This window comes from Guyanagaster necrorhizus (genome assembly GCF_019112545.1).
Source record: "Guyanagaster necrorhizus MCA 3950 unplaced genomic scaffold BT62scaffold_9, whole genome shotgun sequence".
Classification (NCBI taxonomy): domain Eukaryota; kingdom Fungi; phylum Basidiomycota; class Agaricomycetes; order Agaricales; family Physalacriaceae; genus Guyanagaster; species Guyanagaster necrorhizus.
This window is the reverse complement of record NW_025064888.1, coordinates 1,070,677-1,094,459: the sequence shown is the minus strand read 5'-3', so window position 1 is coordinate 1,094,459 and position 23,783 is coordinate 1,070,677. Positions and strand designations below refer to the sequence as shown.

Genomic DNA, 23,783 nt, shown 5'->3' with positions numbered 1-23,783 from the left:
ATACCTATCCCAGTTCAACCTAGTAATTCATTTCTGCCCTGGAAAACTTGGTGGAAAACTGGATGCACTCACTAGACAATGAGATGTCTACCCTAAAGAGGAGGATAGCCAATTTGCCCAAGTCAACCCCCACAATTTCCAACCCATATTCATCCAAGAACAACTTTCTGTGTCACTCTGTGCAACCTATCTTGAAGGCCCTACCCTCTGAGCCAGCATCATCATGGACATTGACAAGCTCCACATCAATATCAAACAAGCACAATCTTTTGACCCTACATTCTCTGACAGCCTCCACCAGACTAAGGCCACTTTAGAATCCTCTCTCTCTCAGTAGTCCATTGATGAATCAGACATCCTCTGCTTTGAAGGCTGTATCTATGTCCCAGAGTCTAGAGATCTTCATCTCCATATACTACAGAACAATCACAATCACATCTTGGCAGGCCACTTTGGTCAAAACCAGACATTGGAACTAGTCTGGCAGAACTATACCTGGCCAAAGATGCATGAATATGTCTGACACTATGTTAAGTCCTGCACAGTTTGTGAGCACAATAAGGCATCTAGACACTGCTTCTATGGGTTACTCAAACCTCTGCCAGTTCCCAAACAGCCATGGGATTCTATTTTCATGGACTTCACTGAATAACTATCAGACTCCAATAGATTTACTATCATCTTAGTAGTCATAGACTGAGCTAGTAAGCAAGCCATCTTCATTCCCACTTATGACACCATTAACTCCATGGAGCTTGCCCAACTTTTTCTTATCCATGTATTCTCCAAACATGGGGTATCCAGTCACATCACATCTGACTGCAGCTCTGAATTCATCTCCTAATTTACTCATGCCTTAGCTGTGGCCCTTGACATGGAACTTCACCTTACCTCTGGTTATCATCCAGAGGCCAACAGACAAATGAAACAAGCAAACCAAACTCTGGAATAATACATCTGCATCTATTGCTTCTACCAGCAGAACAACTGAGACACCCTCTTATCCATTGCTGAATTTGCCTACAATAATGCCTCTAACATATCTATCAGAATTTTCCCATTTTTTGCTAACAAGGATTACCACCCCAACATCACCATTCACTCTGAAAGGGACATCACCTCTGTCTGGGCCCAAGATTTCATAGTCAACCTTGACAAACTTCATCAATTACTAAAGGATGAAATTTCTAAAGCTCAGTCTCACTACAAGATCCAAGCAGACAAACATCAGATTCTGGCCTCTCCATTCACAGTGGGGGACAAGGTCTACCTCAGCTCCAAACATATCAAAATCACTCACCCAATCAGAAAATTCTTGGAGAAATACCTTGGTCCTTTCAAAATCATAGTCCAACCTGGTACCCATTCCTTTACTCTGAGACTTCCATCAGATCTCCAGTCCATTCACCCCATCTTCCATGTGTCACAATTAGAACCCATAGAAGAAAACACCATTCCTAACTGGATTCAACCACCATCGCCTCCAGTTGAAGTTAATAGAGAAGAACATTTTGAAATAGCCCAAATCCTTGACTCTAAACTGGACCACTGGTTCTGCTGCCCACTGCTGTACAAAATTCAGTGGCTAGGATATGAAGATATCAACAAAGAATTTGCTTAGTTACCAATCTCTGAGTTCTCTGTCAATGAATTTATTGAAGAATTCCACCACTGATACTCAAGCAAACCAGGACTCTTATCCAAAGTCATTCAAACATCCCATTCCTAATACAATGCTACTCTGGACACCACCAGCACCTCACCTTATCATTTCAATTCTAACCACTAATTACCACCATTCAATCACCCCTTCTACACTTTCAAAGTCAAAAAAAAATTTTGCATTTACATTTTTGTCCACTACCAACATCTGATGCCCTTTTCTATATACATTTCATACAAAATATTTTACAAAGAAGCAAAACCTGACAGGCCCACATCAGAACCCGAACTCTCCCCCCACTCCTTCAACTCCTCTATATTCTCATCCAGCCTCTTCAACATTGTCTCCTGAAGATCCTCTACCTTCTGATCTCTCTCATCCTTGAAAATCAGTTGGACCTTCTTCTAGGCCTCCACCTTGGATTCCAAAAACAGCTCTGAAGGAGACAACATATCATCAGAATCATAGTCGTCTTAAAGATCTGCCACAGTACTATGAATATCCACCACCTTGTCTGCCAACTCATCCATGCAATACATCAACTGGCATATCAATTTTGAAAGTTGGTGGAGACTGACAGAGACCTCCACACTGCTGATCACCTTACTCACAGTGATGCTCTTGTTGAATGAACAGGCAGTTTTCTTGATCTTGTAGCAAGAGCAAGTCTGCCTTTAACTGGTGTCTTCAGTTACCAGTTGTGCATAATGCCATGCATCATCTTGATGACAGTGTACACAACTCTCTGAAAACAAAAACTAAGTTAAGCCATGAAAGAAAACCAAGACACTTACTTTCACCATCCAACAATTCTTTGCTCTCTGCTAGTCCCACCACTTTCAACTTTGCCTGCTTTTTGGGGCTAACAACCACCTCTGTCCTACTGCCATCCACTATACTCCTCAACCTGAACTTGCATTTATGGCCCTTCTCTGTCAGACCTGCTGCCCTTCTCTTCCTCTCCCACACCCTCTTCCTTCTCTCCAGAGTCCCCTTGGATTCTTCAGACTCATTGTCTCTCTCAGTCCCCTTGTACTGCTCATTATCAGACTCCAAAGGTGCATGGTGAGTCACCTCCTTGAAGCAAAGACCAGAGCTAGGACCAAACTGTTCTGCCAACACTTGATGCAGCCAGAAATCAACAGCCTCCATGGGGATCATTTGCAACCCATCCTCTATAACCATCCTCTCTGGCTCTACCTCCTCAGCCTCAGCTCTTGCCACTGTCTCTGCAGCCTCTCTCTCCTCAGCCTCCCTCTGAGCCACTTCTCTCAATACCTTCTTGGCCTCTTTAGCCTGCCTCTCTATAGCCTGCTAAACCTCCTCCCTCTTTCTCTCCAATTCCTCCTTCTGCTCCTTTTTCCATGACTCCTAGGCCACATGGTCTATCTGGGCCCTTTTCTCCTGCTCCCACTCTCCTTTCCATTTCAAATAGCTCTCTACAGCCTCTGCATATTCTTCCTCTGCAGTTTGCCATTCCAGATAAAACAATTTCTTGGCCTCTTCAGGACCATCAGAGGTGGATCCCCTCACCAGAGGCTTAGAAGTGTGTGAGCAATAACATAGGTGAAGATGGTGGTTTCAGATCAAGCTGCAAAACTCTCATGGCCACTAACAATCTTCCATATGGCCCTACCAGCCATCAGGATCTGTGCTCTTGAGGGCAAGAATGCTAAAGGGGGGATACTGTTACATGCATGCTGCTGGACTCTGTGTCACCTCAACCAACCACAAATCCAATCACACTACCCACTGGACTCCAGCCACTTCTCATTACCTACTAATTTCATTTCACCATTATCATTTCACATCTGTATTTCACATTGTAATATCTAGACCCCAAACTCAGTAGTGAATACTGACACTGGAACCCAATAGAACCCAACTCAGAATTAGCTACCATTAGTATATAAAGCCATATACATCATCATAACTACTCAGTTCAAATATCAACTTGAATAAGCCATCTACACTTTGCACTCACTTCAACTCCTCTCTACCTCATCCATCAGATTCTGCCTCAAAGGATATTCCAGTTTGCTTCTCTGATAGAACTCTGTTCTGTCTATCCAGATCCTTAGGCTCCAACTCAAGGGTGATGTTGCCAATAGCTTTGTCAATGCTTATGCACTCTGCCAGACTCCATGCATGCATTCAAGCCCACTTGATTGGCACATTCCTAACAATAAGAACAGACTTGTTATCCTCATTGATGATGTTGATGCTGGGGGTTTGCCAAGAAGGAGAATATTCAGGAGTCTCAGAGTAGAGGGTTCAAGGGAGATAGGGGACTCTGTCCCCATTTTCTCTTTCATCAACTTCACTGGAGATGATAGAGCTGTATGACTCTGCCTATAGGTCAGCTTTGGTAAGCTGGATGCTGGGCTCTCAAAAAAGAGAACAGATTCTGCTGGTATGTAAATCTGGGATCTGGAAGCTGGAGGTGCCCCACTTGGCCACCTCAAGCTCTTGTTGTCATCAATGATACTGCACATCATAGACTTCATCATCATAGAGAGTTTGCCTTTGTGTGAGCTCAGCTTCAGATATGTTGAAGTTGCTGAAGATGTCCTCACTAGTTGCATAAAGCTCCTCTGCTGTAAAATCTTGACTTTTTCAGTTGATGACATCATCAACAGTAGGCCTCCAGCTTGTATGTTCTTGTCTGGACTCTATGTCCTGAGTATATTCAGTTTTTGGCTATAGGTGGAGGCTAAACTGTAGAGTGATATAGAGAGAGTTGTGTCTAAAGTTTGTTGGTGATATGGTCAGGAGTCTTGAAGCCATTCTAACAGCATCAAAGAAGTCTCTAATGATGTCTCTAAGCCCTCTACATGGGAGAGAGAGATTGTCAGAGAGTGTATTGTCAAAGAAGTTATCAGAGACACTCTCATCCTTATGGTCAGAGACTGGCATCAGGATCCATGGGTTTCTGAACCCTATAAGGTGAGAGTCACTGTTTCTGCTTCATAGAGGTCACAGGGGTTCTGTAGATCCCTCTTCTTCCATAGGACTCCTCAGATCTGTTCCTCTAGTGTGAATTTGGAATACAGCTCAGGTCAGAGGCTGGACAGAGATTCAGAGAGAGTTTGAGATGCTGTGGAAGAGGAGGTCAGATGTGATATTTCTTAGAATTTGTTGTATCTGTTGAAATTCCTGATAGTGCTGGACTGCCTAGGTGGTAATTGATTGTCTTTCTCAGCAAAGCTGGATAATTACCAGCAAGCCTAACAGTGTTCCAATGATGGAGGTGAAGAGTTCAAAGAACTTGTGATCAAAGTTCAGAGATTCAAGGTTGATTGATGACATTCAGTTTTCTCCACACAGCTGTGCATAAGGAAAGAGAAAGAACAGCTTTGAGCTAATTGTTAGACCCAAGCATCACATGAACAGAAACATATGATAAACAGAAGTCTCCTCACACTTCAAGAGATTGACTGAGTTCACTGATGCATATTCTGATCAATATGTCACAAGGTCTTAAATTGGCTCAAGTGTAGAATGGTATAAGAATAAACTTTAGCTCAAAGCTGGGGATCCCAGTAAGAGTGAGCCATCTTAAATACTGTACAGGCTGTTCTAATAATACTAATACTACCTATTATGTGTTGCTACATTCTTTGTGCTCTTTGTTTTTGAGCATCACTATTGTACATAAAAGACTGATTGTGCTTCATTTAACAATGCTGTTTGTTGGGATTTTGCTAGAAAGTTCTAGAAAGAGCAATCCAGCATCATGTCAAGAGTTGATGAGTAAGCCTGAGAGAAAGAGAAAGTTGTAGTAGATTCTAGATATAAGTCTGGAGAGTATAAATACAAGCTCTGTAGGAGCTGTAGAATAAGGAGTTCATACCTTCTAGCCTCACCAGCCTGGAGTCTACCCTGCACATCATCAAGGATTTCCAACACTGTTGCATCAAAAGACAATGCTGGACTCAATCATTTGTGATGACTAAGTCTTGTCCCATAGTCTTTAAGTGCTGGTTTAGATGCTTTGACTAAGTATAAATAGAGGTTAATTATCAAAGAAATGGAAAAATCATAACAATTTGCAGCTCACAGCTAATTGGAAAACACTTCCTCTGACATTTGCAGTGCCAATTTTTGTAGAATTATTAGCTTGTGGCTCAGAAGTAACAGACTCACCCTGTGTGTCTGAGAGTGGACCATCTACCTCAGCTATAGCTGGCACCATAGAAATAGCAGTAGCTCACTGACTTTAAAGATTATAATGAGTCATCCTTCATTAGGTAGTGAACAGTTTTTGGTGATTGATTGTTGTTCATTATTGTTAGAAGTTCTTGGTTGATCAGGCCTAGAGTTACCAGATAGCAATGACACAGAAGAGATTTATAATGAAGCACAAATAAAAGAGTTTAAGAAGTTAAGCAAGTAATAGTCAATGGGGCTGTCAAAAATATGTGAGGGTGGCATCAAGATCATCACTCACACAAAGAACTTTAGCACAGCCAGTGACAGTTGTAAAAGCTGTTGATTGTGAAAAGTCCAAACCAGTACAAAAAGACTAAGTTACTTTATATACTGGTTCATGTCAATCAAATATTAACTAAACCTATAGGTAAACAAAAGTAATCAGAGGTCTCATTACAATGGAGCAGGTCTTTGTTGGACTGATCATGGGAGTGGTTGACAAACATATCCTTATAGCTATTAGAGCAGTGGTTGACTTTTTTTTACTTTGCCTCCCTTTGTTCTCATACATTTATCACCCTCACTGCCCTCTCTCAAGCCTTGGACAACTTCCATGAGTACAAGGAAGTCTTCATTGAACTGGAATTCTGAGACCATTTCAACATACCAAAAATCCATGCTATGGAGCACTATGTCCACCTCACTGACCTTTTTGTCAGTGCAGATGATTTCAACACAGAATCATCTGAGCATCTTCATATCAACTATGCCAAGGATGCCTACTGAGCCTCAAACAAGCATGACTATATCTCCCAAATGGCCACATGGCTGTGTCACCAGGAGGCTGTAGATTTTTTCATGGATAGTCTTCATTGGTCTCAATATGGTGCCTATCCTAGTGTCAGGACTACAGATGATGATGATGCCAAGGGAGATGCTGATTGTATTAGAGATCCTACAACTGCTAAGTACTCTCTTATGCTGCCATCTGAATCTCTGAGGTCTGAGAATAGAGTCAAAGTCACTCATGCTCACCCACCCGACCTCACTCATATTCCTGCTCAGAAGATCATTGATGGGCATAAATGTACTCAGTTCTTTCACCTGGGTCTTTGGTTCTCATTCATTTTGTGACAATTCTTCTCTCGAGGTTCGGCCTGCATCAATCTGTCACATCCTGATCCTATTCACTTTGACTTTAGTATCTTGCCTAGCATGATGCACCTACCATATTCGGCAAAAACAAGTCATCCCGGATGAAGACAGTCCATGTGGACGAAAAGTATATAAATAGCTGATACTCCACGCCGTCTTTGCTTCGATGATGCCCCTGTAATCGCATCCACTTCTGCAGCTAAATAACGATGCATCGGCTTGGAACCTTGTCGTTCCGTGAACTATGTGCGTGCATCCAGCTACCCGTAACCTTTGGTCGAAGCGCAGGACAAGCAGTTTGTAACTCCAGCTACTATTATGTCTCATCAATGTAGAGTTCACATCTGTTTCATCTCGTCGATACACTGCCATAGGAGCGGATCCGCTAACATCTGTACTTGGGTCTTTGTTGCATCACCTCATTTCATTCCGAAACGAGGGACTTGCTTCTGTTCTTGATGGCCTGATGTCTCAAAGATCTTATAACTGGACGATTTCACGAGTCAAAGCTCGTGTATCTCCCTTCGTCCATGCTAAGCCCAATGTCAACCACCTACGTTGCCCAATTATTATTCGCAAAATTTGCGCCGCGTACGCCAACACAGTTTTTTACTTTCACGTATCGGGACCTAACGAAAGCATAGCTGCGGCGACTGTTCTTATTTTATGGGACCATTGCTTGACGCTTGACGAAGAAGTAGCAACAATGTGGGGCTCTCTCAACGGGCAGATCCTCACAAAAGTCGTCTATGTAATGAACCGTTACTTCACGGAAGTGGTGATGTTATACACGACTTGTGGTTCGTGCCCGTGTTTCATATATCTGCTCTTTGGCTAATTTCATCATGCAGTATTGGGTGGATTGGGAAGCACTTCTAATACGGTCCGTACCTGACGCTTTCGCGATACTTAGTCCGACGCCGTTGTAATAACTAGGAGTGAGCGTTACATGCTTTGATTCAAAGAGACTGTCAGATAACTGAAATACGTCCGCAGCTGCACGAAAATGACTTGGTTATTCATCATGTCTGCAACTGTTTTGGCTGGCATTCTACAATGTTGGTTGCATGCCCATTAATTTCATACCAAGAAGATTTGTCACTGACAGAGAGGCAGCCTTCGTCATGATGCACGCATATCGTCTGTGGGATCACAGACGGACTATTCGCAAAACATTACTCGTTGTATTTGTAGCCTGCATAACCGGTGCCACCATTCTTGCGGTTATGACTGTCTTAATCATCTTAAGGTCTCGAGGTAACCACTGGCTCTAACTTCCAATGACCAGTTGTTAATGTTTTGTTATAGTACAAGTACCTCTCAGCGTGGATGTTTGCCCCGTTGGTGTGAAGGTACCGTTGACGGTAACGTACATCATGAGTATCATGGTAAATGTCACCATCCTTTGAGGAGAGATCGTTTCTTGATATGAATAACCCAGCTATTTTTCAACCTGTTCGTGATTTTTATCACCCTGTACAATGCTCTGGAAATACCGCGCCGGTCTGAAAGTGAACTTTTTGATTCGCTGAGGCGTGATGGCAGTAGGCTGTACTTGGTAAGCTATTCTGTCACTGAAATTCCCGCACGACTTGTAAACTCTCCTGGCAGATAGTTTCTCGTGTGTTATGATGCCTTCTGCACCTTGAACCTTTGATATGACTGTCCTTTTTAGTCCTCTGGATGCTGCTTCTAATCACCTCTGTTACTTTACAAGTAAGCGTCACGTTTGGTATGCCCCATCCGATGTTCTATACTGAATTGCTGCAGACGCATTTCTTCTTCTCCATTCTGATGTAAATAATTTTTTTCCTGACTCAAAGCAAGCTGCTCACTCTTGCCGTAGGCTCGTATGGTCTCTGAAGTGTAATATCGCCTCTCGGATGCATCTTCGCATAGAAAGCTTCGGACTTTCCGTCCCTGTGCAACCTGGGGCCGTGATCTATGTAAGACGGGAAGGCTGATATTTCGGATATATATAAACATCTTTGCTTCTTACGCTAAATGTTAAGAGCAGCGATAGTAGATTTGATTAACGCATGCAACACCCTCAATGCAAAATATGCTCAACTGCCGTGCACCTGGATGGCGCTGAAGCTATCTACATCCTGACATGTTTCTCGACGCACCTCTAGCACAATGTACCGAAACCTTTGCATAGGAATTCGCAGCCTCATTTTCTATGATCTCCCAGTCACACGCAACTACGAGCTTCATTTTGTCAACCCAAGACTTTGCCTCTCGGGGCCTCAGGATCCATCAGTCTATGATTCCTCCTTGAAGATGCTTCTTTGGGATCTTGCGAGCCGTCCTACGTCCCTCTGCATCTGTTTTTATGTTCGCGCCCCGGATGTATACTATTACGGTGCCAAGGGGGTCCAGACAACATATTCTTGCACAAAGCACTTCTCATAAATTCAAATTGCATTCGGTCGAAAGAGATCGGCATGTGAACTTGGCGGGAAAGGATCGCCGCGAAATTTATCGCAGGTGACCGTACGCCAGGGGGATCTCGTCAAAGCCAATCGAGATATGCAGTGTTCTCTGCAGATATTTCTTTCCTTTTTTGCGGGTGACCGTAGGATTTCACACCTTCAGTAGCAACATCTTCTGTGCTGTCCTGGAACAGAGATGTGCGGTGGTTTACTTAATAACTAGGAAGCAGGTGACGAACGTTAACTTCTCCATTCTGGAGCACCGAGAAGAAAATTTCCAAATGTTCAGCTTCCATGATGCGCCGCGGGACTCCATCGGGATAGGCTATAAAGCGTTTCCCATACGCCACTACCCGGACTTTGGCGCAGATTGTTCAGGGTAGAAAAAAACTGAATAGGTCCAGATTATTCGGACTTTGTTATTTGTTGTTCAATAAAGATTTGATCTTCAGGTCCCAATGTCGATAACGAGAGCGGGTTCGAAATGCTGCCGATCTCCGCATCATTCGAGAAGAAGAAATCGGACATGACGGTGATACACGACGTACATAGGAGGTTAGGGTCAGCAAGCCCGCTGCCGATTCAATGATCGCCGCCGCGTCAACGATAGACCACTTAATTCTTCAAGGGCATGTGAAGATGCACATTCACCACATAAAAAACCACAAGTACGCGTTTCTTGATGGCCGTCTATTAAGGGGAGGGTACACGGCGCGTGCTGCCTGTATAACACGAGGTTTTGGCGACCTTATACTGTTTTCTACCCTGAAACTGGTATGGCCCGTGGTCCGACACGGAAATTATGCCAAACATACCTCGCAGTCAACATCAGTGGCAATGTAGGGGCGAACGACACGTTTTCATTACGGGATAAGTAGCAAAGATATGACGTGGAAGACGAACGCAAGGCGGTTGCGGCGCCCTGAAACATGATAACGAAGCGTTCGAATTCGCTGAAATTTTTATTCGATGGATGCGGCGTCTGCGTTAATCGTTCCAATGGCATTTCAGCTGTAGGACCCACATCGAACCTTGTCTTATGGGTTAGCATCGCGTTAAGACCACAGGTAAAACCGATGATGATGCTTTCTGAAAGGAAACACGATAACTGCGGAGAGAACTGGCTTCCGAGAAACCTGTCATTGGTTCTAGGACCGTGACTGGGCTCCGATGAGGCACATTTAGTAAGTCGCGAAGTTGGCTTTATGGGTCAAAATGCGACTCTCGGATGAGTTCCAACAGTGGGGTATATCTATTATAGAGGTAGGGAAGTTTGAACGGCCCGCGGGGTACAGTCGACAGTCGTATCCGCGAGTTTCAGGCAGAAATATCTTCCTTTGTCGGGTGTCAGTGACCGGGAGTAGGCCGTATATGAATAACGACATTGTTTGAGTGCACTTCGGTAGGTGAACTTGGGTGCACTGTCGAAGCTTGGGGAATGGTATAAGATTGACATTCTCCAGTATTGTTCCGTAAGAAACGTCAACGCAATATCAATACGGTCTGTGGCGAAATTGATAAGAAGAATGATATCAGCGAGAAGTTCATACAAAACTTTAGCGCATTGGGGCTATTGACCAGGAAATTTGCAGTCATGGTCCATGATTCAACTCAAATGGTACGAGATTATGCGTACGAAAAGAGGTAGTAGAAGGGCATTATGAAGTTACTCTCGGCACCGATGCGCGAATCCAATAGGCAATTTAGCGAATTCAGTAAAGAGAATGCGACTGACCGTCCCGATTTGACGCCGACGGGGACGATCGGCCGCCTCGATGACAAATCCGAATACTTGTCACTGTTTGATTTGGAGGCCGCCCTTCCCGATTCGGCGATAAAAACCTCTGTCACGAGCGGCCATGTCGCAGGTTGTGGGCAATGTACGTCGTCTGGTCCGTCTCTTGCCTCGCTATTAACGTCAATTTTCAGACTGCATTAGCATATGCCCGAGTATGGCATCAGGTCGACGCGACGGACCGCATCCTCGGGAAACTGGCGGAAAGAATTGCACTTGTTCTAATGGGAAAGCACAAGCCCATTTACGATCCTAGCGGTGTGTTAGGCGCGCCTTTCTCTCGGATGAAACTCTGACAATGCCAGTGGATTGCGGGGACTACGTGATTGTGACGAACTGCCTCAAGGTGAAGGTGACCGGACGCAAGCCCGAACAGTTTTTATATCGAAAACATTCAATGTACCCGGGAGGACTGAAGGAGATGTCGTATAAGGATATGATGGTGAAAAAGCCCGAAGAGGTGCGTCTGCTCTCACGTCTGCTCAAGGGGCTATGCTCAAAGTCTTGTAGATCATTCGCCATGCTGTCTCTGGTATGTTGCCCAAAAACAAATTACGAGAACGACGGCTAGAAAGACTACGAATATTTCCTGCGAACGAAACGGGCATTCTGGAAGCGAATCTCTTGCGCAGCTGGGAGGACGGAACCCTTCCCAGTGACTGGAACCCGACGAAGCTCGTTGCTGGGAAGCCCAGGATTTTATTAGGTGGGCTGGTTGACAAATCTGCATTTTACACAACACCGTAATATTCCCTACGCTGTGCGTCTGAATTAATTTCGGTTCCATGGGATGATGGAGATATCCGTGTGATTTCATCTGCAACCTCATCTGCATCTGCACCGTCACTGCTTTCTTCACCGACGTCCGCTTCATCATACCATCCCTCTGGCACATCTGGCTGCAGCAAGTGCGCAACATGTTCTTGCAATAAGACTCCTACGAACATGTCAGTCGAACACTGCAGTGTGACGGCAGAAGCTCACCAATGGCCATCAATGCTGTCCCATCCATAAGTTTGTACATATCTCGTCTGAGAACACCGATGAGTTTTTTCGGTTTCTGGCCTCTCCTTCTCGACCTGGCTTCTTTGTCATCGAGCTCTTCCTCATCACTCTCATCCTGCACTGACTGCTCGGCGTCTTGCGGGTCACCATCTTCATCTGAAGAGTTGCGATCATCGTTTGCTTCTTCCCTTTTCGCTTTTGCAAGTCGTTTCATTTGTAGAGCCTTTCTTCTAAGCCGGTACAACTTTGAAGCGTTGAGTAACTGGCCTCGCTCGCTGTAATACAGACTTGCGAAATGATGTATACATTTTAGAAGGTCCTCCAATAAAAGAAACATGAATGTCTGTTCGTTTTGGAATAGAAAAAAAAACATACGGACGAAGGCACCGGAAAAGATGAAAAAACAGGGTCATTCCCTTGAACAGCGTCCGAGGTTGTCTGAGACGAAGCTGCCGGTACGTCAACATCGAGAAATGAAAAATCTTCAGCAAATTTCCGGCGTTTCTCTGCCTGTTTTGTCTTCCGTTTCTTCAAAGGAACATGCTCCTCTTCGTCGCTTTCCATGCCCTTCCGTTTTCCCTTTCCTTCGTCAGGTTCGCTGGGACTAGACCTCCGTCTTCGCTTCACTTGCCCTCTTCCAGCTGCATCCCTGGCCGTCCAGGTACCACGCCAATCTTGGGTAGTATTCCCGTGGATGACGGGGCGTAGGTTGCGATTGGTCTGCTCGACGCGAGTCCCATCGGCATGAACACGTAGACCGGAAAAGTCGTATATCGTAGTCCGGCGACGAGGAGGCATGAAAGGAAACGAAGCCGCGGGATGATCCGAATCTCAATGTCGCAGAAATACTCAAAGTCCCGGGAAATGCGTAGACGCTACTTTTGGCAAGTTCTTCTTGTCGTCTTTTTGGTTGAGCGAATGGGAGGGAGCCTGGGGCCCAGTTGTTTTTCTAGAACAAAGTTTTGCATTCCGTCATCGATAACTCACGTGGCACGCATATTCCGGCTCCGAAACCGATCACTGTTCACAAATTTCGGCTTGCTAACCAACAACTTGCACAAAAAAAAAATTCGATGAGCGTGGACCTCTCCTTGCTTGAAAAGTCGCTCCTGACGGGACAATGGAATACCCAGATACCTTATTCTCAGGATTCCACGATATCCTTAGCCAAATCCGTGGTAGAAGGCCGGTTTCGCGACGCTCTCACATCCGAATCCGTCAGAACATTTTTCAGGGTCTCGCAGGACATCGAGAATGCTTCTCTGAGCGCAGTATTGGATACCAATGCATCTCTATCAAATGAGTCCGGCTTTGATCAGGAAATCTTACGTTTGACGATTGCAGTTGCCTGCCTTCATGCGTTCGTTCAGGCGAACTGGACGGGCCCGGATCTAGATGTTACTCCCGTTGAAGTCCTCACTACACCCTCCGACGCATCATTGTCCGTATCGGATGAGCGCCTAAACCAAAAATCCATCGCCGAACTTGCACACGGTGGAGAGCCCGCATACCATCTCGTCAAAGTAGCACCGTTCCTGCGCTTGGCACAAATTCTATTGGAGTCCCCCTTTGCATGCTGCAAGACTGCGCGGTGGTGGCGTCTGCGCTCTCAGCTGGTCCATCAGCAAGTGCTTGATGAGCCTGTTTCCATACCCTCGGACGCCCTGGGGTCTTTCGAAGAGCTAGAAACTCTATATTCTTCCGACCAGGAGCTTTCAGGGAGGCTGCACCTTGAGCGAGGTCTGCTCCATCATATATTGTCTCAGGATAAGTTAGCAGCAGAGTATTTTGTTCGTGCAGCACGGAGTACAGGACTAGAATACGAGCTGACTGGAGCACTCGGTAAACGGACCAAGTTCCAGCAAACTGAGCTCAGCCAACTTGTCCTTCTCGCGGAGAGTCATCTTACGGTAGACGCTCTCACCAACACCACCGCCGAGTCGAATATAGAGCAAGTTCCGGAAACATTACCTCTCAACGATGACACGCTCCTAGAACAAACACAGTTTACCTCGTCGAAGCCTTCCCAATCAGGTTCCCGGCTTCACCACCTTAATCCATCCTCGCAACCGGCACTACACCCTTTGGATCAGTGTATCCTTCTAGGCCTCTGTCTAAATGTCAAAAATACATCCCCATTACACGGTCTAACGACGGAACAAATGAACCCATATGTTGCCCGTGTTATGTCTCACCCCAGAAATTGGTCCATCCACACGATGGCGTTGCTCCTTCGGTCCCGCTTGGAGTCTACACGAACCAGGACTGTGGAGCGTTCAGCCCTTCAGCTCCAAGCCCTAGTGGACCAGATGCCCACAGCAGACTCTACGCTCTCCGAACGCCTCCTCTTCTTCCACTCCATCCTTCTCCCAAGCAGATGGGACATGGAGAAGGAACTTGCTCAACGCTACATCAGCCTGGGCGTCGTCAAGTCCGCTCTGGGAATATTCGAGAGACTCGAGATGTGGGAAGAAGTCGTCAGGTGCTGGGTCACGATGGAGCGTCCAGAAAAAGGACTTTCCATCATCCGAGACCTTCTCGAAGGGCGAAAGCTTGAGTCCGAGACCGTCATCAGCAGAGGAAAACCCGCGTCTGACGATCGGAGAAAGGTACTCGACGCCACACGGGAAGCCAAACTGTGGTGCCTGCTGGGTGATCTCGAGCCTGAAAGGGCGGCGGCTCATTATGAGCGTGCCTGGGGGATTTCTAAACAGACCTCCGGGAGGGCCGTGCGTTCTTTGGGGGGATATTACTTCGCACGGGGAGAATATGAGAAGGCTATTGGTTACCTGAGAAAGGCTGTGGCGATACACCCCCTCTTATCGCGCTCATGGTTCATCCTAGGATGCTCTTGCATGCGAGTCGAAGATTGGGAAGGTGCCAAAAATGCCTTTGCCCGGTGTGTCGCTATCGATGAAGAGGATGCAGAGAGCTGGAATAACTTGGCGGCCATGTATCTCCGGATCGGTACCTCATCTTCTGAGAGTATCACTGATCGGGAAAAAGATGAAGATGCAGAGGTATGTCACATGTCAGAAAATGTGGTCAAAACCGAGCTAATTTTGTTATCCTTAAGCGACAGAATGCGTCATTCACTTACAAAAGCGAAGCCGCGAAGTCTATTCCATATGAAAATAAGATGCTTGCATTCAAAGCTCTTCAACTGGGGTTGAAGCACAGCTATGATAATTGGCGGATGTGGTCGAATTATATGGTGGTTGCTATGGACGTGGGACAGATGGCGGAGGCGTGTAGAGCACTGGGTCGTGTCGTCGAAGAGACAGTCGATAGGGCTGGAGCCAAATCCGTCGATGAGCAAGTCCTGGAGAGGCTAGTTGACGCAGTGACGAGAGCTCCAGCGGATTTGGAAGATGCCGTGGAAGGCGGCGACGTTCCAAACGCGACTACGAATCCCAACGAAGGCCACGGGTTACTTCGAAATGTGCTGATATTGTTCGAACGGACGATTCTACCACGCGTCTCGTCTTCTCGAATCTTCAGGGCTTATGCGAGGCTGCTGACTTGGCAATCACGCTGGGAAGACGCTCTTAAGGCGTACCTCGATGGCTACCGTTGTGGCACGGCTGGAACTCTGGAGAAGGGCGAGACAGAAATCGACAAGTGGCGTGATGCCGTTACGGAGGTGGAAGAAATTGTAGACATTTTGAGGAACTTCGGTCCGCGGGTGGATGGGTTCAAGTGGAGATTGCAGGCTCGCAGCCTTGTGCGGACATTTGTCGGCCGCAGTAAGGACTTTGAGGATGAGTCGGAGTGGAAGAGACTGGACGAGTTACTGGACGAGTTGCGTAAAGAGGAAGAGTAAGGAATTTTTCACGCGGTATGCCCGTGCGGCTGATAGAAGTTAATGCACATGACGGGGATCGTTTTATTTTATGTACAGTGCGTGTACAGTGCGAGATGAGATATACTCGCATCGGCATTGCATTATCACCGTGTATGTTGTCACAGAATCCCTAATTAGGGCTGTTTCTCACACATCATTTAACGGCTGTGGTCGGCACCGCGCAAAATGACTCTAACCGGCGCCAATGTTGTTATGCCGCCTGCAAGCCGTACAGACAGCTGGTATTTTCCTTCAATTTTCAGTGTCCACCGCACACACATGCCGTATCATAAGCTGTACTTTTAACGGACGCGCCGTCAGCCTTTTACCCTGTCTGATCCGGATTCAAAATGTACGGGGAAACTGATTTCTCATTCACTTCGGTGGGATTAACATTTAGATCCTCACCAGATATGACCAACTTTGAATTGTATGTCCAAAAATGATTTTTTTCAACTACGCTAGTACTTTTTGTGCCAAGCCCCACAGTGTACCCTACCAACTTTCTCCACCTACGACATACATTAAGCACCTTTGGGGACAGGCTCGAGAGTCGCCTCAGCGTGTGCATAAGGACACTACGACCTCATAGATTAATTATCACATCGCGTACTGTATGTAGAAAGTGCGAGTATAGAATTTGTAGTGGGACCATAATGCATGGCGCATGCTGAAGATGAATTAATACACGTGTCGGCATAGAAGTTCTGAAGTGCGGAACGTAGACATAATAATACAGGGCGTATATGTAGGGGTCATGACGAGAATGTGATAACACAAATGTTCACTGCCAATTCAAATCTTGGGCCATTCGATTTAGAATCAGAGTCGTGACAATTTCTGTGACAATGTGGAGGCCGGAGGGTTTGATAGTGAGCCGCGCATGGAAATCATCTTCCGGCGAACTGAGATCCCACGACGCTAGGAGAGTCCGACCATCCATACACTAGAAAGGCAGCAAGCGCCCACATCAGAGGTGTGGTGACACCCACGGGAGAACGACATGACCTACTTCCATCCGCGTGTTGCTCATTCTCCATTTATAATTATTCCCGCTCTGTGAGGTGAAATACCGGGACCTAAGGGCATTGGTTACTGGCGCGTGGAAAAGGTACGAGCAAAGGCACCGACGAGCTTTTATCCCGCTCCTGACGCATGAGGTGGGACATGGGGAGGTTGAGGGGGTTGTTGCCGTAGACGATGTATCCCGGCGACGTGCGGGGCCCAAAGTAGAAGAAAGAATTCGACGGGCCCATGATGGAGGGGTATTGCTGTGACCAAGGGCCCTCCCGCGCGAGTTTCATGACCAGCGTCGGGTACTGCGAGGCCTGTGATGCGGGATCAAAATTTCGGTGCCGCGAAGAGGAGAATTTGCAACCATACCAGGATCCTGTTGACAACAATTCCCCATCACACGTTAAACCAGCGCTCGACGGTCGACACGGCAAGGAAAGAGACGCACAAGGTAAAGGCAGGGCGGCCCTGGAGGTCCTCGAATCGAAAGCTGAAGGGGTCTGAGCCAAACTGGAGGAGGACGACGGAAGACATGAGGGAAGAGGTGGGGGAGAGATAGAGCAAGTGGAAAGGTTGTCGAGCCGTGATTTAACCATGATTATTGTTGTGGTCTCGAAAGCTCGAAGAAGGAATCTCGGAACGGATTTACTCCACGTGGAAGCACCGCCGGTGCAGCTGCGCCACGTGTAGTGCATGCCGCGTGGGCTCGCGTGGGCGGTGAGATCAAATCGCAGATTTGTAGATTGAACCTTGATTTGAAGAGAATAATATCACGACACTAAGATCGGCACTTGAAGGCCGCAAACGTCCAATGATCCTGCGCCACGACTACCCCGCGTGCATGAGAGGACAAGAAATGCCGGAAAATGGATCAGATTGCAATCTATTCATACTACGGTTCCAATTGTATCCGTTCTTTCCGGCGAATGAACCTAGGCCGGAATTTTTGCAAAAGTGAATCGATGTGACGACATAATAATAATTCTATGGTCTCGCTGCGCGGACACATCGCAACCGTTCGAAATTGGTGCGGAACGCTACCGTTATGAAAATTGTGTCACAGGGACGATGAGATGAGTAAGGGAAGAACAGAACGTACAAAGAAAGTTCCTGATGGAGACTGGGGATATCGGTACTTTAGTCGTACACTACAGAAGAGACGTTCACTCGTTATAAATACACCGCTGCGAACAGAATGCGTACCGTGGACGATGCCTGGAATGCTGTACGTTAGTCCCGGTTATGAAATAAGTACCATAAAGAATCCCGCACCATAGAATAGAGTCCACACAAGCACGAAGGTAAAGGCGTTATCCTGCCCGGGGTTCACGAGGTCTGCCACGCCTCGAGGCATATACTTGGCTGGATTCCCCCGGCAATTGATGGTGTGAATGCACAAGGACGTGAACAGAGTTGATACGAGGAACAGGGCGAAGCCGACCCAATTTTCGAGGCCAAGAATACCGGCGACGGCGCCGGAAAAGCAGGAAGAAAGAAACTTTATGGTCACAAGCGATGAGTTTGCATGTACATTGGGTCCGTAGATGAGCTGAGCAGCGGCCTCGGCGGATGTGGCCATCTTGTCCTCGTCCTCGTCGAGTCCGAGTAGAGCGTCGGTCAGTGAAAGGTCCGATTCAAACTCCGCTGGGGGCTTACAGTGTCTATCACGTGTATTGCGGCACACGCACCCGAACTGCTCACAAGTCACCAATCAGTCTCAGCTCAAGAGTTAGTTATGACTCTCAATAATGCCGAACCAGCCTCTGACAATATTGATTTTAATTCCAGTCGCTTTCTATCTAAATATCCACGACATTCCATGCAAGAAGGGCGCCGGATCAAGGTCGGAATCCTTGGAGCAACGGGCACCGTAGGCCAGCGCTTCATCACGCTCCTGTCCGTCCACCCCTGGTTCGACATTGATACCTTGGGTGCATCCTCGAGATCTGCCGGTAAACTCTATTCAAAGGCAGTAAACTGGAAGCAGACTACTCCAATACCCACAAGCGTCCGGGATCTGATGGTACATGAGTGCAAACCGGAGCATTTCATGAATTGTGCTGTTGTCTTCTCCGGACTCGACGCAGATGCAGCGGGGGATATTGGTATGCCGTAAAGCTTTCTTCGCCCGTTCATCCGTTAACAGTTCGTAACCAGAGGCCGCTTTCAGAGCGGCAGAACTTGCCGTCTTCTCTAATGCGAAAAACTTTCGCAGGGATCCTCATGTTCCCCTAATCGTTCCTTTCGTTAATGCCTCCCATCTTTCCATCATTCCTCAGCAACAGTCGCTGCATTCACCACCACTAAAGAAGGGATTCATCGTTACCAATGCCAACTGCTCAACTACCGGTTGCGTTATACCCCTAGCTGCCCTCGAAAGGGCATTCGGGCCCATCGAGTCACTCTTAGTCACCACGATGCAGGCTATATCCGGTGCCGGCTACCCTGGCGTCGCCAGTCTCGACATCATGGACAACGTCGTCCCCTATATCGGCAGCGAGGAGGAAAAGATGGAATGGGAGACGCTCAAAATCCTGGGCGGCATCACAGAGTCGGACGACGGCCTCAAAACATTTGACATGCACTCTCGTCATCCCCTGCGCGTGTCGGCCTCCTGCAATCGTGTGCCTGTTATCGATGGACACACTGAATGCGTCTCCATCCGTTTCGCACGGAGGCCGCCGCCCAGTCCTCAGCAAGTGAGGGAGGCTCTCGTGGCATTCAGCCCTGATGCCCAGGCACTTGGTTGTCCCTCTGCACCGCGACGAACCATCGTCGTGCATGAAGAGCCAGATCGGCCTCAGCCGCGGCTCGATCGGTATTACCAAGATGGCGCTGGAGTATCGGTTGGACGTGTTCGACAGTGCCAGGTTCTGGATATCAAGTTTGTAGTGCTGGCAAATAATGTTTCCATTGGAGCCGCCACCAGCAGCATTATCAATGCGGAACTCGCCGTGCTAAAAGGGGTGATCTCGGCCTAGACACCACCAGGGTGGTAGTTGCGGTGGAAAATGTACACGGGAGAGGAATGTAGAGAAGAGACTATGACGATATACATTACAGCTCTTCTCATGCTAGGCGCTGTAGTGAAGATTCTTACGCGTCTGTACCATTATAGGTAGTAATATTGTTGTGCACATGCTGTATAATGATTGTATGCTAGTAACTTGAACACGGTCTTTACAAAGAACGCGTGATCCACGCGACTGGACTGCGCGATACCTTGTAATATGTTCCACCGATCCACAATTGAGGACAAATCTCTTATGCCTTGTATTCTCAACGGACGTGTCTCCTGTGAGGATGTTCTCTATATAATACCATCCCCGTGCAGGATACGCCAAATTCATGGCGTCAAACAGATACTGAGGTAGTTCAAGCATTGTGTCTGGGCCAGAGGTGGAGAATGCTATTGTATCAGGACGTACTCGGCGCCCTGTGGGGAGGATCTACAAGCACCCCTGCCCGTGTCGGCGCCCTGCAACCATGTGCATGTTAGTGGACACACCGAACGCGTCTCTGTCCGTTTCGCTCGGAAACGAGTCCGCCCAATCACTCGCGATATTTAGCCCTGATGCCCAGGCTCTTGATCGTCCACGACGATCTACTAGTAGCAGTATTACATGAAGAGCTAGATTGGCCTCAGCCGCAGCTCGATCAAAAACGATTAAGGGCCTTGGCAAGTACGTTGTTCTGGCAAATATTGATTGCATTGCAGCCGCGACGAGCACACTCGGGATCTGTAGCCCCCAAAAGGGGTGATCTCGGGCTAGACTTGGGGGAGTAGAAGATACGTTTGCTTTGTTGTGGAAAAACTGTACTCGGACAAGGTGAGAATATAGCAGACGTAGGACCTTTGCAATACAAAGTTTTACACGTCTGTACACCGTTATAGGTAGGAATATTGTTGTGCAAACGGTGTAAATGCTTTTTACTGATCCAGGAAGACTTTCGCGAGCAATTGAAGGCACACTTTTCGTGCCTGTGGGTGGCGGTTGAACATAGCGGATCGTTATTGGAGCCGCGTCTAGACTGGCGGGACTCGGCCTGAGTCATTCAAAACTCCTCAGCATGGAAATTTCCGCCAATTATCCGGCGATCGTTTTCGGCAGTGTGTTTAGGGCGGGGCCGGAAATGGAAATGGCTCGGGATCGAAAAATTGAAATAGTTAAAGATAGGGCATATTCTTCCTAACAAGGATAAGGCTTTCGGCTATCACCGTTCCATTACATAATCGTTGTGAATAATTTTCGTTCCTAACTATCCGTCCAAAATGGCATCCACCTCTTCTCAACCACAACAAGACGATCTCAAGGCCGCCGTTTTCCAGAGGCTACACCCGCGTGTCTATCTTGAACGGTTCATAGCCGAGAATGTTAGGCCAGATGGACGCGATTTCGACGCATGGCGTGATGTTTCTGTGAACGTTGGTGAATCACTCCCTCGTCAAGTAGACACAGCAAATGCCGGATTTCTTACGGTTCTTAGGCTCGGTCTCGACAGCAAATGGATCCGCACTCGTTCGCCTTGGAGACACAACTGTCGTATGTGGTGTTAAGGCTGAACTTGCCGAACCAGAGCTGGATGCGCCAAACGTTGGGTTTCTGGGTGCGTTCGTAATTCATCTCGGTGGATACCTTTCTGAATCGGCTATGTTTCAGTCCCAAATTTAGATTTGCCTGCGATAAGTTCTCCCAGATTCAAACCAGGACCTCCGACAGAAGACGCACAGGTGCTTTCCGACAGGTTGAATGAGGTCCTTGTTAGGTTGGTCTTTTGCGATATTGAAGGACTTGGTCAACATCTCATTCCTCCTCAGTTCTGGTATCATACCTCTAGAGTCTCTCTGCATCCATCCAGGAAAATCCGTCTGGGTTCTTTACGTGGACGCAACATGCATAAACTACGACGGAAACGCGTTTGATGCCACTCTCATCGCGATGGTCGCAGCTCTCAAAAACAGTACGCTTCCCTCCCCCTTCTCCCCCAAATGCACCCGTTCACCCACTCTCTTTTTTTTTTCCATTCCGTTAGCCAAGCTTCCTAAAGCGACGTACAACGAGGACATCGGGCGTACGACATGCTCCCGTAAGGTGATGATTCCTTTACAAATTGAATGCCTTCCGATCGCATTCTCTTTTGGCGTCTTCGACTCGTGAGCCGTTTTCGTTATCCCCATTCTCTCCCTCTCAACCGCGGATTAGGTCTCGAATCCTTCCGGACCCAACATCGTTTGAGGAACCTCTGCTCGATACTACGATATCGGTCGTAATTGATGAAAAGGGCCAGTTGATCTCCATATCCCAAGTAGGCACCGACTCGCAAGACGCCCTCCTTACATGTACTTCCGCTGCTAGAAAGCGTCATGCCATTCTCACAAAGCAAATATACCACTCATCATAGAATTTTCTGATATTCGATTTGATTTTTTGGATGCGAGATTATCGAGGCATGACAAACGAACGCGGTTCCGAAAAAAATGACAGTTCGCAGATTGAACATCACCTGAGGCAAATATTTAATTGCGATAACGTAGGAGCAATACCTGGACTAGCGTGTTGCAACTGCTAGCGGTCCCCCAAACGTAAAGATAGGTATCAGCATGAGGAAAGTACATACAATAGTTTCGAAATATCAACCTGAGGCAGCATCGCTTCTTTTTCCTTCTGAGATATGTATGTACACTTTCACTGATGCCGATCAATATTGGTCCTTTTTTCCCATTATTTGCGCACAGGATGGGTTCATGCGCGCATGGCATTCACCAAGTACTCGGGCGCAATCGTACTGAGTTGTGAGAAGGACATACTCTCATGTCTCCATGTGACAGCGACCACACCTCGGTATTTAACTCGAACCCTAGAACGTGGACCATATGTATTAAGATCATAAATGCCGATGCAGCTCCTGGCATCTGATTGATCTTGCCGACAACAACCAGGATCAGTGCGCACTCACGAGGTAGTGGCCCAGGATCACCTTGAAAACATCCCTGGAATAATAATAGTCAAGCAGGGATGAACAGCTTGAACACGACGGACTCTGTTGTAATATCGATTAGTGGGTTTGACCAAGGACTCGGATTTCGCCTGAACATCCGAGGGAGGAGGGAGGAGGGGACCGTTAATTACTTTGTATATAATACACACACATTTGAAAATGGGGCGGCATCGCCCGCCGCAGAGAACCTTTTCGCAAATTCTTCGGACAAGATATATAGACGCTGTTTGCCACTTTCTCCTTTAAGTTTTAAAATGCAAGGCTGTTCAAATGAGATTCTAACTCCTCATGTGTTCTGATTCCCTTTCTTTTCCTGATGATCCATCCGATCTTGTCAGAGAGCATTTCTATTTTTTTTTTCCTCCCCAGATGGTTTTAAAATCTCCACCACTGTAGTAAAGAATGCGGCAGTCGCAGCCGAGATTGGCAATGCACATCTTGGGCTCCGCTCATTTCGGCTTTCAAGGACGGTGGTGCTAACAGAGTCACAATGTACTACTTAGCCTATGGCTCGTTGAAAGCCACGCCATGGTCCGGGCAACTTGAACATTCCTCGCGCCCGATACTGAGACGGGTGATTAACAACTTCGTCCCCTGCCACGGATTGAAGAGCGACGTCGGCTTACTCCTCACGTCGGGTTTCAATGCCCGTTAGCTGGCCCTACGAGATACGTAGGTTAGCCTACTAGCTGCTCTGAAAAGAGAAGTAAAAACTTGAAA

The 23,783-nt window shown here is 47.1% G+C and overlaps 9 protein-coding genes across 9 annotated transcripts; 5 read left to right on the top strand and 4 right to left on the bottom strand.

Moving 5' to 3' along the window:
* Window positions 1-7,129: 7,129 nt before the first annotated feature.
* BT62DRAFT_993374 (uncharacterized protein) lies at window positions 7,130-9,056 on the top strand. Its single transcript, XM_043190402.1, has 11 exons — window positions 7,130-7,561; window positions 7,615-7,770; window positions 7,822-7,855; window positions 7,967-8,028; window positions 8,087-8,227; window positions 8,279-8,358; window positions 8,412-8,528; window positions 8,582-8,591; window positions 8,646-8,686; window positions 8,741-8,766; window positions 8,817-9,056. The coding sequence occupies exons 1-11, from the start codon at window positions 7,501-7,503 to the stop codon at window positions 8,932-8,934; spliced, it is 846 nt and encodes a 281-aa protein (XP_043041267.1). The 5' UTR covers window positions 7,130-7,500; the 3' UTR covers window positions 8,935-9,056.
* A 2,208-nt stretch (window positions 9,057-11,264) lies between these two features.
* Window positions 11,265-11,999, top strand: BT62DRAFT_966842 (ribosomal protein L13; the record flags this gene model as incomplete). Its single annotated transcript, XM_043188838.1, has 4 exons — window positions 11,265-11,285; window positions 11,335-11,458; window positions 11,506-11,660; window positions 11,711-11,999. 4 exons carry the CDS (start codon window positions 11,265-11,267, stop codon window positions 11,945-11,947), a joined length of 537 nt encoding a protein of 178 aa, XP_043041266.1. The 3' UTR covers window positions 11,948-11,999.
* A 138-nt stretch (window positions 12,000-12,137) lies between these two features.
* BT62DRAFT_966841 (uncharacterized protein) lies at window positions 12,138-13,003 on the bottom strand (the record flags this gene model as incomplete). The annotated part of the gene is made up of 2 exons (XM_043188837.1): window positions 12,138-12,524; window positions 12,581-13,003. 2 exons carry the CDS (start codon window positions 13,001-13,003, stop codon window positions 12,138-12,140), a joined length of 810 nt encoding a protein of 269 aa, XP_043041265.1.
* Window positions 13,004-13,243: 240 nt separating this feature from the next.
* BT62DRAFT_1075110 (TPR-like protein) lies at window positions 13,244-16,198 on the top strand. Its single transcript, XM_043179086.1, has 2 exons — window positions 13,244-15,225; window positions 15,282-16,198. Exons 1-2 carry the CDS (start codon window positions 13,279-13,281, stop codon window positions 16,026-16,028), a joined length of 2,694 nt encoding a protein of 897 aa, XP_043041264.1. The 5' UTR covers window positions 13,244-13,278; the 3' UTR covers window positions 16,029-16,198.
* A 292-nt stretch (window positions 16,199-16,490) lies between these two features.
* BT62DRAFT_966839 (uncharacterized protein) lies at window positions 16,491-17,597 on the bottom strand (the record flags this gene model as incomplete). Its single annotated transcript, XM_043188836.1, has 4 exons — window positions 16,491-16,995; window positions 17,062-17,128; window positions 17,181-17,377; window positions 17,508-17,597. 4 exons carry the CDS (start codon window positions 17,595-17,597, stop codon window positions 16,834-16,836), a joined length of 516 nt encoding a protein of 171 aa, XP_043041263.1. The 3' UTR covers window positions 16,491-16,833.
* A 485-nt stretch (window positions 17,598-18,082) lies between these two features.
* BT62DRAFT_930791 (uncharacterized protein) lies at window positions 18,083-18,689 on the bottom strand. The gene is given in 5 exon segments (XM_043186005.1): window positions 18,083-18,100; window positions 18,148-18,152; window positions 18,170-18,211; window positions 18,267-18,278; window positions 18,336-18,689. The coding sequence occupies 3 exon segments, from the start codon at window positions 18,640-18,642 to the stop codon at window positions 18,201-18,203; spliced, it is 330 nt and encodes a 109-aa protein (XP_043041262.1). The 5' UTR covers window positions 18,643-18,689; the 3' UTR covers window positions 18,083-18,100; window positions 18,148-18,152; window positions 18,170-18,200.
* A 70-nt stretch (window positions 18,690-18,759) lies between these two features.
* Window positions 18,760-20,251, top strand: BT62DRAFT_947925 (aspartate-semialdehyde dehydrogenase). The gene is made up of 3 exons (XM_043188044.1): window positions 18,760-18,791; window positions 18,852-19,168; window positions 19,221-20,251. The coding sequence occupies exons 2-3, from the start codon at window positions 18,883-18,885 to the stop codon at window positions 20,042-20,044; spliced, it is 1,110 nt and encodes a 369-aa protein (XP_043041261.1). The 5' UTR covers window positions 18,760-18,791; window positions 18,852-18,882; the 3' UTR covers window positions 20,045-20,251.
* A 261-nt stretch (window positions 20,252-20,512) lies between these two features.
* BT62DRAFT_1004525 (uncharacterized protein) lies at window positions 20,513-21,066 on the bottom strand (the record flags this gene model as incomplete). Its single annotated transcript, XM_043177041.1, has 2 exons — window positions 20,513-20,942; window positions 20,999-21,066. 2 exons carry the CDS (start codon window positions 21,064-21,066, stop codon window positions 20,513-20,515), a joined length of 498 nt encoding a protein of 165 aa, XP_043041260.1.
* A 260-nt stretch (window positions 21,067-21,326) lies between these two features.
* On the top strand, window positions 21,327-22,507 carry BT62DRAFT_930789 (uncharacterized protein). Its single transcript, XM_043186004.1, has 6 exons — window positions 21,327-21,493; window positions 21,552-21,671; window positions 21,725-21,830; window positions 21,883-22,025; window positions 22,098-22,218; window positions 22,268-22,507. The coding sequence occupies exons 1-6, from the start codon at window positions 21,337-21,339 to the stop codon at window positions 22,464-22,466; spliced, it is 846 nt and encodes a 281-aa protein (XP_043041259.1). The 5' UTR covers window positions 21,327-21,336; the 3' UTR covers window positions 22,467-22,507.
* Window positions 22,508-23,783: the final 1,276 nt, after the last annotated feature.